The 14,211-nt window shown below is 44.2% G+C and overlaps 1 protein-coding gene across 1 annotated transcript in view; it reads right to left on the bottom strand.

Moving 5' to 3' along the window:
• LOC110499052 (ras-related protein Rab-26) overlaps positions 1–6,650 on the bottom strand; it is an 82,405-nt gene extending 75,755 nt beyond the window's left edge. The window contains exon 1 of the mRNA XM_021575884.3: positions 6,002–6,650. Within this exon, the coding sequence (XP_021431559.1) occupies positions 6,002–6,187 (186 nt within the window). The 5' untranslated portion in view covers positions 6,188–6,650. The remainder of the gene's footprint in view (positions 1–6,001) is intronic.
• Positions 6,651–14,211: the final 7,561 nt, after the last annotated feature.

The raw sequence follows: 14,211 nt of genomic DNA on the forward strand, positions 1-14,211 counted from the left end.
CACCATGTAGCTTTACTACACACAGTGAGGTGATTTGTCTAAGTCTGGGTAATGAGTCTGTGTCTGTCTGAGAAATCACCTAACCTGCCTCCAGACCTCCATCTCTGACACGAATCACTGTCTACCTCAAACTTCTTTCCCTCTTAGTGTGGCAAACTCACTCTATTAAACTGTAAGTCAAGGCCAGGGGAGACCAGAATAGTAGGATCAACGATAAAGGGGAGACTCAGAAGTGTGTGTGTGTGTGTGTGTGTGTGTGTGTGTGTGTGTGTGTGTGTGTGTGTGTGTGTGTGTGTGTGTGCGTGCGTGCGTGCGCGCGTGCGTGCGCGCGTGCGTGCGTGCCTGTTTGCATATGCGTGGGAAGTGTAGCTCAGACTGTGCTCAAACAGCTCAGAGGGACAAATTAATTCACATCTTCAAAAACACAGGAGTTCAGTTCACATAAAAATACACAGCTACAGAGTAAACAAGCTGGCATCTGAGCGAAGCACTCACTCTCACATCAAAGAGAGAGACTGAATCCTATGGGAGCGATCTGGGAAAGAGGTGGGAAGAACAGGGGGCACCGGAACTGAAGAGGGGGCATGGGGCAATACTAGGCTAATTTTCCAGTGTTCTCAAGTTGGTCATTGTAGTATCGCAGTGCAGTTTAGCTGTGGAGGCTATAGAACTTGACTTGAGAATTGATTTTAGAGTAAGTTTAGGTTTAAGCAATAAGGCCCGAGGAGGTGTGGTATATGGCCAATATTTTTTTTTCAAATCAAATCAAATTTTATTTGTCACATACACATGGTTAGCAGATGTTAATGCGAGTGTAGCGAAATGCTTGTGCTTCTAGTTCCGACAATGCAGTAATAACAAGTAATCTAACTAACAATTCCAAAACTACTGTCTTGCACACAGTGTAAGGGGATAAAGAATATGTACATAAGGATATATGAATGAGTGATGGTACAGAGCAGCATAGGCAAGATACAGTAGATGGTATTGAGTACAGTATATACATATGAGATGAGTATGTAAACAAAGTGGCATAGTTAAAGTGGCTAGTGATACATGTATTACATAAGGATACAGTCGATGATATAGAGTACAGTATATACGTATGCATATGAGATGAATAATGTAGGGTAAGTAACATTATATAAGGTAGCATTGTTTAAAGTGGCTAGTGATATATTTACATCATTTCCCATCAATTCCCATTATTAAAGTGGCTGGAGTTGAGTCAGTGTCAGTGTGTTGGCAGCAGCCACTCAATGTTTGTGGTGGCTGTTTAACAGTCTGATGGCCTTGAGATAGAAGCTGTTTTTCAGTCTCTCGGTCCCAGCTTTGATGCACCTGTACTGACCTCGCCTTCTGGATGATAGCGGGGTGAACAGGCAGTGGCTCGGGTGGTTGATGTCCTTGATGATCTTTATGGCCTTCCTGTGACATCGGGTGGTGTAGGTGTCCTGGAGGGCAGGTAGTCGTGGGTGAACAGGGAGTACAGGAGAGGGCTCAGAACGCACCCTTGTGGGGCTCCAGTGTTGAGGATCAGCGGGGAGGAGATGTTGTTGCCTACCCTCACCACCTGGGGGCGGCCCGTCAGGAAGTCCAGTACCCAGTTGCACAGGGCGGGGTCGAGACCCAGGGTCTCGAGCTTGATGACGAGCTTGGAGGGTACTATGGTGTTGAATGCCGAGCTGTAGTCGATGAACAGCATTCTCACATAGGTATTCCTCTTGTCCAGATGGGTTAGGGCAGTGTGCAGTGTGGTTGAGATTGCATCGTCTGTGGACCTATTTGGGCGGTAAGCAAATTTCCCACGGTTAAGGGCTGTTCTTATGCACAACGCAACGCGGCTTGTACACAGCCCTTAGCCATGGTATATTGGTCATATACCACAAATCCCATAGGTACCTTATTGCAATTAAAAACTGTTTACCAACATAATTAGAGCAGTAAAAATAATATATCAGACCATATACCCATGGCATACTAATATATCATGGCTGTCAGTCAATTGGCACTCATTGCTCGAACCACCCAGTTTATAATAAGAAATAAAGGTTTGACCTGGATATGCACACCAGATCCTATGCATCCTTGGAAATGACACTTTTCCACATACACCCCCCCCCCCCACCCCACACACACACACACACACACACACACACACACACACACACACACACAACCAGATGGCATGAGCACAACGCAGGCATGATACAACTAAGCAACACTCACGTTCAGCTACTACAGTAATCTGAATGTATAAATGATTGATGAGTCGTACACACTTTCCGATGCCAGGCTCATAATCCCTTCTGTGGTGTGGGGTGGGATGGTGTGGTGCCCTGCGTAGCATGGCAGTGTTTGTTCTTGTCCCATTGTGCATGTTTGAGTGCTGCTTTGGCAGTGGCACACGCTTGTCTCCCATATCCTTGTTGACACAGCTGTGGCCCAGGAGTTGACAATACAGTTGTTAATGTCAGTTCATTATGCAGTGTAATGTAACAAAACATCCATAACAATCATTAGGCAAATGTCATGTGCCTTGGTTCTAAAATGTCTTGATTTATTTTAACCTTAAAAAAAAAAAGGATTTCCCTACCAGCCAAAACCTCCCTAATCCGGACGACGCTAGGCCAATTGTGCGTCGCCCCACGGACCTCACGATCGAGGCCGGCTGCGACAGAGCCTGGGCGCGAACCCAGAGTCTCTGGTGGCACAGCTAGCGCTGCAGTGCCCTAGACCACCGTGCAACCCGGGAGGCCTTTACTTGAACCTTTTGATGATATTGATGCTGGTCAGAAAGTTTGCTTTTATATTCAGATAACACTATAACAACCATATATATATATATATATATATATATATATATATACATACTGCTCAAAAAAATAAAGGGAACACTAAAATAACACATCCTAGATTTGAATGAATGAAATATTGTCACGCCCTGGTCTTAGTATTTTGTGTTTTCTTTATTATTTTGGTCAGGCCAGGGTGTGACATGGGTTTATTTATGTGGTGTGTTTTGTCTTGGGGTTTTCGTAGGTATTGGGATTGTGGTTTAGTGGGGTTCTCTAGCAAAGTCTATGGCTGTCTGGAGTGGTTCTCAATCAGAGGCAGGTGTTTATCGTTGTCTCTGATTGGGAACCATATTTAGGCAGCCATATTCTTTGAGTGTTTCGTGGGTGATTGTTCCTGCCTTTGTGTTAGTTTGCACCAGATAGGCTGTTTAGGTTTTCACGGTGCGTTTGTTGTTTTTGTACAGTTCGTGGTTCTTCTTTATTAAACATGTATCAGAATAACCACGCTGCATTTTGGTCCGACTCTACTTCACCCGCAAGAAAACCGTAACAAATATTCTTATTAAATACTTTTTTCTTTACATAGTTGAATGTGCTGACAACAAAATCACACAAAAATGATCAATGGAAATCAAATTAATCAACCCATTGAGGTCTGGATTTCAAAATTAAAGTGGAAAACCATACTACATACTACTACTGATCCAACTTTGATGTAATGTCCTTAAAACAAGTCAAAATGAGGCTCAGTAGTGTGTGTGGCCTCCACGTGCCTGTATGACCTCCCTACAACGCCTGGGCATGCTCCTGATGGGGTGGCGGATGGTCTCCTGAGGGATCTCCTTCCAGACCTGGACTAAAGCATCCGCCAACTCCTGGACAGTCTGTGGTGCAACGTGGCGTTGGTGGATGGAGCGAGACATGATGTCCCAGATGTGCTCAATTTGATTCAGGTCTGGGGAACGGGCGGGCCAGTCCATAGCATCAATGCCTTCCTCTTGCAGGAACTGCTGACACACTCCAGCATGAGGTCTAGCATTGTCTTGCATTAGGAGGAACCCAGGGCCAACCGCACCAGCATATGGTCTCACAAGGGGTCTGAGGATCTCATCTCGGTACCTAATAGCAGCCAGGCTACCTCTGGCGAGCACATGGAGGGCTGTGCTGCCCCCCAAAGAAATGCCACCCCACACCATGACTAATCCACCGCCAAACCGGTCATGCTAGAGGATGTTGCAGGCAGAAGAACGTTCTCCAAGGCGTCTCCAGACTGTCACGTCTGTCACATGTGCTCAGTGTGAACCTGCTTTCATCTGTGAAGAGCACAGGGCGCCAGTGGCAAATTTGCCAATCTTGGTGTTCTCTGGCAAATGAAAAACGTCCTGCACGGTGTTGGGCTGTAAGCACAACCCCCACCTGTGGACGTCGGGCCCTCATACCACCCTCATGGAGTCTGTTTCTGACCGTTTGCGCAGACACATGCACATTTGTGGCCTGCTGGAGGTCATTTTGCAGGGCTCTGGCAGTGCTCCTCCTGCTCCTCCTTGCACAAAGGCGGAGGTAGCGGTCCTGCTGCTGGGTTGTTGCCCTCCTACGGCCTCCTCCACGTCTCCTGATGTACTGGCCTGTCTCCTGGTAGCACCTCCATGCTCTGGACACTACGCTGACAGACACAGCAAACCTTCTTGCCACAGCTCGCATTGATGTGCCATCCTGGATGAGCTGCACTACCTGAGCCACTTGTGTGGGTTGTAGACTCCATCTCATGCTACCACTAGAGTTAAAGCACCGCCAGCATTCAAAAGTGACCAAAACATCAGCCAGGAAACATAGGAACTGAGAAGTGGTCTGTGGTCCCCACCTGCAGAACCACTTCTTTATTGGGGGTGTCTTGCTAATTGCCTATAATTTCCACCTGTTGTCTATTCCATTTGCACAACAGCATGTGAAATTTATTGTCAATCAGTGTTGCTTCCTAAGTGGACAGTTTGATTTCACAGAAGTGTGATTGACTTGGAGTTACATTGTGTTGTTTAAGTGTTCCCTTTATTTTTTTGAGCAGTGTGTATATATATATATACAGTGTATATATATATATATATATATATATATATATATATATATATATATATATATATATATATATACTGTATATATATGTATATATGTCTGGCTTTTATATGGCGGTTTTGGAGCAGTGGCTTCTTCCTTGCTGAGCAGCCTTTCAGGTTATGTCGATATAGGACTCGTTTTACTGTGAATATAGATACTTTTGGACCTGTTTCCTACAGCATCTTCACAAGGTCCTTTGCTGTTGAACTGGGATTGATTTGCACTTTTCGCACCAAAGTACGTTCATCTCTAGGAGCGGTATGATGCCTGCGTGGTCCAACGGTGTTTATACTTTCGTACTATTGTTTGCACAGATGAACGTGGTACCTTCAGGCATTTGGAAATTGCTCCCAAGGATGAACCAGATTCTTGGCTGATTTCTTTTGATTTTCCCATGATGTCAAGCAAAGAGGCACTGAGTTTGAAGGTAGGGCTTGAAATACATCCACAGGTACACCTCCAATTGACTCAAATTATGTCAATTAGCCTATCAGAAGCTTCTAAAACCATGACATCATTTTCTGGAATTTTCCAAGCTGTTTAAAGGCATAGTCAACTTAGTGTATGTGAACTTCTGACCCACTGGAATTGTGATACAGTGAATTATAAATGAAATAATCTGTCTGTAAACAATTGTTGGAAACATTACTTGTGTCATGCACAAAGTAGATGTCCTAACCGACTTGCCAAAACTATAGTTTGTTATCACGAAATTTGTGGAGTGGTTGAAAAACAAGTTTTAATTAATGACTCCAACCTAAGTGTAGGTAAACTTCCGAATTCAACACTATGAATCGGCGATGCCGCGTGCATCAGAGTGGAACCCCAAATTACATCATGCCACTTTTTGACCGTGTTGATGTGTTTAATTTTCTTTCATTTTATTTTTTACAAGCTGGTTTGTGGGATGTTAAAACCAAACCAAATATGAATAACCAAATATCGCTTAGGGGCGCCAAAAGGCTCGAGTCACACTGTCTGTCACTGTACCCTAAGTGGCACATCAACGTTGAAGTAGCCTATTTGAGTGACTGATATGGCCAACTGGAGATGGGAGAATATTGACAATACGTGTGCGTAAAAAGTCTTACCTTAAAAGTGATATCATAAAACTCCCTACTGTTGCTGAGTGAGGGGCGGCTCGGATATACCAATCCGTTGGATGGAGCCCCGGTTCCGATCCCTTTAATACTTTTCCCGCTGTCTTTGCTCTTGTTCGGAGATGCAGTCGGGCTTTTGGAGCTCCCCTTGCCTTTCACTGCCTTTTTCCTGGACATCTTTCACTTTTAACGGAATTCCCGCCTGTTGTATATTATTAGTTGTGCAATAACTAGGCTATAAATATGGTGTTCACTGATCTGACAATATCCTTTGTTCTTTGGAATAATCTATAATATGAAAAAAAAATACGTTTCACCGGTGCGTAAAAATCATGACTGTAGACATATCCGCATCGTTTTAAATGATAAGTGCACATGCGAGTGTATAGCTTTCCTTGTCCGTTGAGCGCAATTACCATTGGTGAATAAATCTCCTGCCAGTTCAAACAGTGCTTATGCAGAAATCTAAACAGACTTGACAGCTCTCTCTCTCTCTCTCTCTCGCTCGCTCTCTCTACCTTCCCCTATATGGCGCACGGTTCACACCAATAACGGAAGTTAAGCACAATATGGTGTTTAGAGCGCGCATCTTGCGGAGCAGGGAAGCATCGCTACTACTGGTGGGAGCGTTTGTGCGTTTAAGGTACGGTGGGTTGTTTTTGTGGTGTACAGTAGTCAGTGATGCAAAAAGTATTCACATATGCAAAACTGCACATGTTTGGTGACCACAATACACTGAGTCTATCAAACACTTGGAATACCTTCCAAATATTGAGTTGCACCCCACCATTTTGCCCTCAGAACAGCCTCAATTCCTCTGGGCATATGGCATCTACAACTACAAGATGTTCAAAGAGTTCCACAGGGATGCCCCAGCAGTGTTGCAGTTCTTGACACAAACTAGGGCGCCTGGCACCTACCCTGTTCAAAGGTACTTGAATATTTAGTTTTGTCCATTCACCCTCTGTGGCACACATACATAATCAATTGTCTCAAGGCTTAAAAATCATGTTTTAACCTGTCCCCTCCCTCTACGCTGATTGAAGTGGATTTAACAAGTGACATCAATAAGGGATCATAGCTTTCACCTGGATTCACTAAGTCAGTCTATGTCATGGCAAGTGCAGGTGTTCTTGATGTTTTGTATACTAAGTGTATATCTACGTCTTCTATAGACAGTTATGTAAAGGTGAAGAAAAACTGGATGGTTGCATTTCCCAGCCAGTTGCCTACTTGAACTCACACCTTACTGTGTCAGGCGAGTCATCGCACACAACCCACGCCACTTACAGTAAAGTCAAACATGATTCATTAGGCTCCCTTTATTTCAAGTGGACATTACATTTAGAGTATAATGTTCTGTCCTTATCGTTTATTCCTGGTGATGAATATCAAGTACTTTATATAACCACAAGTGGCCTATCCACTTCCTGAGTGATTCACATAGACTGACAGATAAGAATGTATTCCACAGTCATCTTTTAATTTAAACCTGCTATAGCTTAAGGTTCTATTCCAATAATACCGGTTGAAAGGCATTGCTTGTCCTGTGGGTTTGGGTACGATGGGACACAATCTACCATAACAACAAAGGCTACTATGGTTATGTCAACATCATATGAATAGCATAATGCCTGTGAAACATTATGGGATTATGGTCACAACACTATTCGTTTTCATATAGACTATTCACCTGTCCTATTCATTTGTATGTGACTCGTGAGTCCATACAAATTTTACACTTCCGGCGCCGACAGAGATGGCCGCCTCGCTTCGCGTTCCTAGGAAACTATGCAATTTTTTGTTTTTTTACGTGTTATTTCTTACATTGGTACCCCAGGTCATCTTAGGTTTCATTACATACAGTCGAGAAGAACTACTGAACATAAGAGCAGCGTCAACTCACCATCAGTACGACCAAGAATATGACTTTCGCGAAGCGGATCCTGTGTTCTGCCTTTCACTCAGGACAACGGAATGGATCCCAGCCGGCGACCTCAAAAAGCGACTTCGAAAAAGGGGAAAACGAAGCGGTCTTCTGGTCAGACTCCGGAGACGGGCACAACGTGCACCACTCCCTAGCATTCTCCTCACCAATGTCCAGTCTCTTGACAACAAGGTTGATGAAATCCGAGCAAGGGTAGCATTCCAGAGGGACATCAGAGACTGTAACATTCTTTGCTTCACGGAAACATGGCTCACTGGAGAGACGCTATCGGAGACGGTGCAGCTAACCGGATTTCTCCACGCATCGCGCCGACAGAAACAAACATCTTTCTGGTAAGAAGAGGGGCGGGGGCGTATGCTTTATGGTTAACGTGACGTGGTGTGGCCAAAACAACATACAGGAACTCAAGTCCTTCTGTTCACCTGATTTAGAATTCCTCACAATCAAATGTAGACCGCATTATCTACCAAGGGAATTCTCTTCAATTATAATCACAGCTGTATATATTCCCACCCAAGCATACACATCGATGGCTCTGAACGAACTTTATTTGACTCTTTGCAAACTGGAATCCATTTATCCGGAGGCTGCATTCATTGTAGCTGGGGATTTTAACAAGGCTAATCTGAAAACAAGACTCCCTAAATTGTATCAGCATATCGATTGCGCAACCAGGGCTGGAAAAACCTTGGATCATTGCTATTCCAACTTCCGCGACGCATATAAGGCCCTGCCCCGCCCTCCTTTCGGAAAAGCTGACCACGACTCCATTTTGTTGATCCCTGCCTACAGACAGAAACTAAAACAAGAAGCTCCCGCGCTGAGGTCTGTTCAACGCTGGTCCGACCAATCTGATTCCACACTCCAAGACTGCTTCCATCACGTGGACTGGGATATGTTCAGTATTGCGTCAGACGACAACATTGACGAATACGCTGATTCGGTGTGCGAGTTCATTAGAACGTGCGTTGAAGATGACGTTCCCATAGCAACGATTAAAACATTCCCAAACCAGAAACCGTGGATTGATTGCAGCATTCGCGTGAAACTGAAAGCGCGAACCACTGCTTTTAATCAGGGCAAGGTGACTGGAAACATGACCGAATACAAACAGTGTAACTATTCCCTCCGCAAGGCAATCAAACAAGCTAAGCGTCAGTATAGAGACAAAGTAGAATCTCAATTCAACGGCTCAGACACAAGAGGTATGTGGCAGGGTCTACAGTCAATCACGGATTACAAAAAGAAAACCAGCACCGTCACGGACCAGGATGTCTTGCTCCCAGGCAGACTAAATAACTTTTTTGCCCGCTTTGAGGACAATACAGTGCCACTGACACTGCCCGCAACTAAAACATGCGGACTCTCCTTCACTGCAGCCGACGTGAGGAAAACATTTAAACGTGTCAACCCTCGCAAGGCTGCAGGCCCAGACGGCATCCCCAGCCGCGCCCTCAGAGCATGCGCAGACCAGCTGGCTGGTGTGTTTACGGACATATTCAATCAATCCCTATCCCAGTCTGTTGTTCCCACATGCTTCAAGAGGGCCACCATTGTTCCTGTTCCCAAGAAAGCTAAGGTAACTGAGCTAAACGACTACCGCCCCGTGGCACTCACTTCCGTCATCATGAAGTGCTTTGAGAGACTAGTCAAGGACCATATCACCTCCACCCTACCTGACACCCTAGACCCACTCCAATTTTCTTACCGCCCAAATAGGTCCACAGACGATGCAATCTCAACCACACTGCACACTGCCCTAACCCATCTGGACAAGAGGAATACCTATGTGAGAATGCTGTTCATCGACTACAGCTCGGCATTTAACACCATAGTGCCCTCCAAACTCGTCATCAAGCTCGAAACCCTGGGTCTCGACCCCGCCCTGTGCAACTGGGTACTGGACTTCCTGACGGGCCGCCCCCAGGTGGTGAGAGTAGGCAACAACATCTCCACCCCACTGATCCTCAACACTGGGGCCCCACAAGGGTGCGTTCTGAGCCCTCTCCTGTACTCCCTGTTCACCCACGACTGCGTGGCCACGCACGCCTCCAACTCTATCATCAAGTTTGCGGACGACACAACAGTGGTAGGCTTGATTACCAACAACGACGAGACGGCCTACAAGGAGGAAGTGAGGGCCCTCGGAGTGTGGTGTCAGGAAAATAACTTCACACTCAACGTCAACAAAACTAAGGAGATGATTGTGGACTTCAGGAAACAGCAGAGGGAACACCCCCCTATCCACATCGATGGAACAGTAGTGGAGAGGGTAGTAAGTTTTAAGTTCCTCGGCGTACACATCACAGACAAACTGAATTGGTCCACCCATGCAGACAGCATCGTGAAGAATGCGCAGCAGCGCCTCTTCAACCTCAGGAGGCTGAAGAAATTCGGCTTGTCACCAAAAGCACTCACAAACTTCTACAGATGCACAATCGAGAGCATCCTGTCGGGCTGTATCACCGCCTGGTACGGCAACTGCTCCGCCCACAACCGTAAGGCTCTCCAGAGAGTAGTGAGGTCTGCACAACGCATCAGCGGGGGCAAACTACCTGCCCTCCAGGACACCTACACCACCGGATGTCACAGGAAGGCCATAAAGATCATCAAGGACAACAACCACCCGAGCCACTGCCTGTTCACCCCGCTATCATCCAGAAGGCGAGGTCAGTACAGGTGCATCAAAGCTGGGACCGAGAGACTGAAAAACAGCTTCTATCTCAAGGTCATCAGACTGTTAAACAGCCACCACTAACATTGAGTGGCTGCTGCCAACACACTGACTCAACTCCAGCCACTTTAATAATGGGAATTGATGGGAAATTATGTAAAATATATCACTAGCCACTTTAAACTATGCTACCTAATATAATGTTTACATACCCTACATTATTCATCTCATATGTATACGTATATACTGTACTCTATATCATCTACTGCATCCTTATGTAATACATGTATCACTAGCCACTTTAACTATGCCACTTTGTTTACATACTCATCTCATATTTATATACTGCACTCAATACCATCTACTGTATCTTGCCTATGCCGCTCTGTACCATCACTCATTCATATATCTTTATATATGTGCCTTGCGAAAGTATTCGGCCCCCTTGAACTTTGCAACCTTTTGCCACATTTCAGGCTTCAAACATAAAGATATAAAACTGTATTTTTTTTGTGAAGAATCAACAACAAGTGGGACACAATCATGAAGTGGAACAACATTTATTGGATATTTCAAACTTTTTTAACAAATCAAAAACTGAAAAATTGGGCGTGCAAAATTATTCAGCCCCTTTACTTTCAGTGCAGCAAACTCTCTCCAGAAGTTCAGTGAGGATCTCTGAATGATCCAATGTTGACCTAAATGACTAATGATGATAAATACAATCGACCTGTATTAGAAAAAAAATCCAGAAAATCACATTGTAGGATTTTTAATGAATTTATTTGCAAATTATGGTGGAAAATAAGTATTTGGTCAATAACAAACAAGCAAGATTTCTGGCTCTCACAGACCTGTAACTTCTTCTTTAAGAGGCTCCTCTGTCCTCCACTCGTTACCTGTATTAATGGCACCTGTTTGTAATCGTTATCAGTATAAAAGACACCTGTCCACAACCTCAAACAGTCACACTCCAAACTCCACTATGGCCAAGACCAAAGAGCTGTCAAAGGACACCAGAAACAAAATTGTAGACCTGCACCAGGCTGGGAAGACTGAATCTGCAATAGGTAAGCAGCTTGGTTTGAAGAAATCAACTGTGGGAGCAATTATTAGGAAATGGAAGACATACAAGACCACTGATAATCTCCCTCGATCTGGGGCTCCACGCAAGATCTCACCCCGGGGGGTCAAAATAATCACAAGAACGGTGAGCAAAAATCCCAGTACCACACGGGGGGACCTAGTGAATGACCTGCAGAGAGCTGGGACCAAAGTAACAAAGCCTACCATCAGTAACACACTACGCCGCCAGGGACTCAAATCCTGCAGTGCCAGACGTGTCCCCCTGCTTAAGCCGGTACATGTCCAGGCCCGTCTGAAGTTTGCTAGAGAGCATTTGGATGATCCAGAAGAAGATTGGGAGAATGTCATATGGTCAGATGAAACCAAAATATACGTTTTTGGTAAAAACTCAACTGAGTTGCATCCAAAGAACACCATACCTACTGTGAAGCATGGGGATGGAAACATCATGCTTTGGGGCTGTTTTTCTGCAAAGGGACCAGGGCGACCGTGTAAAGGAAAGAATGAATGGGGCCATGTATCGTGAGATGTGAAAACCTCCTTCCATCAGCAAGGGCATTGAAGATGAAACGTGGCTGGGTCTTTCAGCATGTCAATGATCCCAAACACACCGCCCGGGCAACGAAGGATTGGCTTCGTAAGAAGCATTTCAAGGTCCTGGAGTGGCCTAGCCAGTCTCCAGATCTCAACCCCATGGAAAACCTTTGGAGGGGGTTGAAAGTCCGTGTTGCCCAGCAACAGCCCCAAAACATCACTGCTCTAGAGGAGATCTACATGGAGGAATGGGCCAAAATACCAGCAACAGTGTGTGAAAACCTTGTGAAGACTTACAGAAAACGTTTGACCTCTGTCATTGCCAACAAAGGGTATATAACAAAGTATTGAGATAAACTTTTGTTATTGACCAAATACTTATTTTCCACCATAAATTTGCAAATAAATTCATAACAAATCCTACAATGTGATTTTCTGGATTTTTTTTGTCTGTCATAGTTTAAGTGGACCTATGATGAACATTACAGGGCTCTCTCATCTTTTTAAGTGGGAGAACTTGCACAATTGGTGGCTGACTAAATACTTTTTTTGCCCCACTGTATCTACCTCAATTACTTTGTACCCCTGCACATCGACTTGGCACTGGTACCCCGTGTATATAGCAACGTTATCATTGCTCATTGTGAATGTATTTATTCCTTGTGTTACAAATGTTTTTTCAATTATTCTAATAATTTTCTATTGGTTTATGCATTGTTGGGAAGGGCCGGTAAGTAAGCATTTCACTGTTAGTCTACACCTGTTGTTTACCAAGCATGTGACAATTACAGTTTTTTCCAATCACTTTGGCACTATTTTCAGAACCAGAACAAAACTCAAAACGGTCATGTCCAATGTTCAAAACATTGCATTGTGCATTCATATCTTTAAGGAAACCTTGCACTTGCAGAATCATTGGTTCAAATAACTCATTTATCATGAAATACCATAGATCATTCATTTAGATCAACCACACACAACATCCCGATAGTTTCACTGTGTAGTTGTTCGTACAATCATTAAATATTGTAGTACAAAATATGTGATACATGTTTCATTATGCTACTACACATAAATACATCAATGTAAAAGGACTAGTAGAGAGAATACTACAGGCACAGTGGAATCATTGAACAAAATATGAAATGTATTGATGAAATGCAATAAAATCACAACAGATTTCTTTGATTCAAAGCAAAAATAATTAGCTACAAAAAAAGAAAACAAATACAGTAAAAGTCATCTGTTCCTCACCTGGCCTTACAGTAAAAAGCTAAACAAAGGATAGATTACTGTACTTCTATATTTCCATCAAAACTGTCTTGTGGATTTGGCCACAGGTTCTCATCTCATCCACATCACAATGGATGTTTTCATTAGCCATATATCTTGGAAATAATCTTAGGGCGAATCCAGGTCTGACACTGGTCTGCCGTGATGTCATTGCATGCCTCATCCATGGCCTGGAGAAGGGCGGCTTGTTCATATACCTTCCACCTCCATGTGGAGAAAGGAAAGGAAAGGAGAGTATGGGGGTAAGGAAAAGGTGGTAAATCGTGGTTGGGACTGAAACCATGCTTGCACCATTTGAGCATGGTGGAACCTGACATTATTTCACACAATGACATAGGTCTGCTCTACAGACCTAATTTAGCTCATCAAAGAAGGTTACATTCGAACAGCGAATCATGTGGCTGCCTGCAACTCAATATATAGAGGATATAGAGTAGAGAGCTTTAGATGTTGTTCGACCTAACATTAGAACAGGCAAGATGAGTAATCTAAGCAGCTTTGACCGTGGTATGATTGTTGATGAACACATGGTGATTCCAGCATCTCAGAAACAGCTGCCTTCCTGGGATTTTTACACACTACAGTCTCTAGCGTTTACAGAGAATGGTGCGATAAACAAAACACATTCAGTGAGCGGGAGTTCTGTGGGCAAAACACCTTGTTAAT

This window comes from Oncorhynchus mykiss, chromosome 20 (genome assembly GCF_057628025.1).
Source record: "Oncorhynchus mykiss isolate SJ-2025 chromosome 20, ASM5762802v1, whole genome shotgun sequence".
Lineage (NCBI taxonomy): Eukaryota > Metazoa > Chordata > Actinopteri > Salmoniformes > Salmonidae > Oncorhynchus > Oncorhynchus mykiss.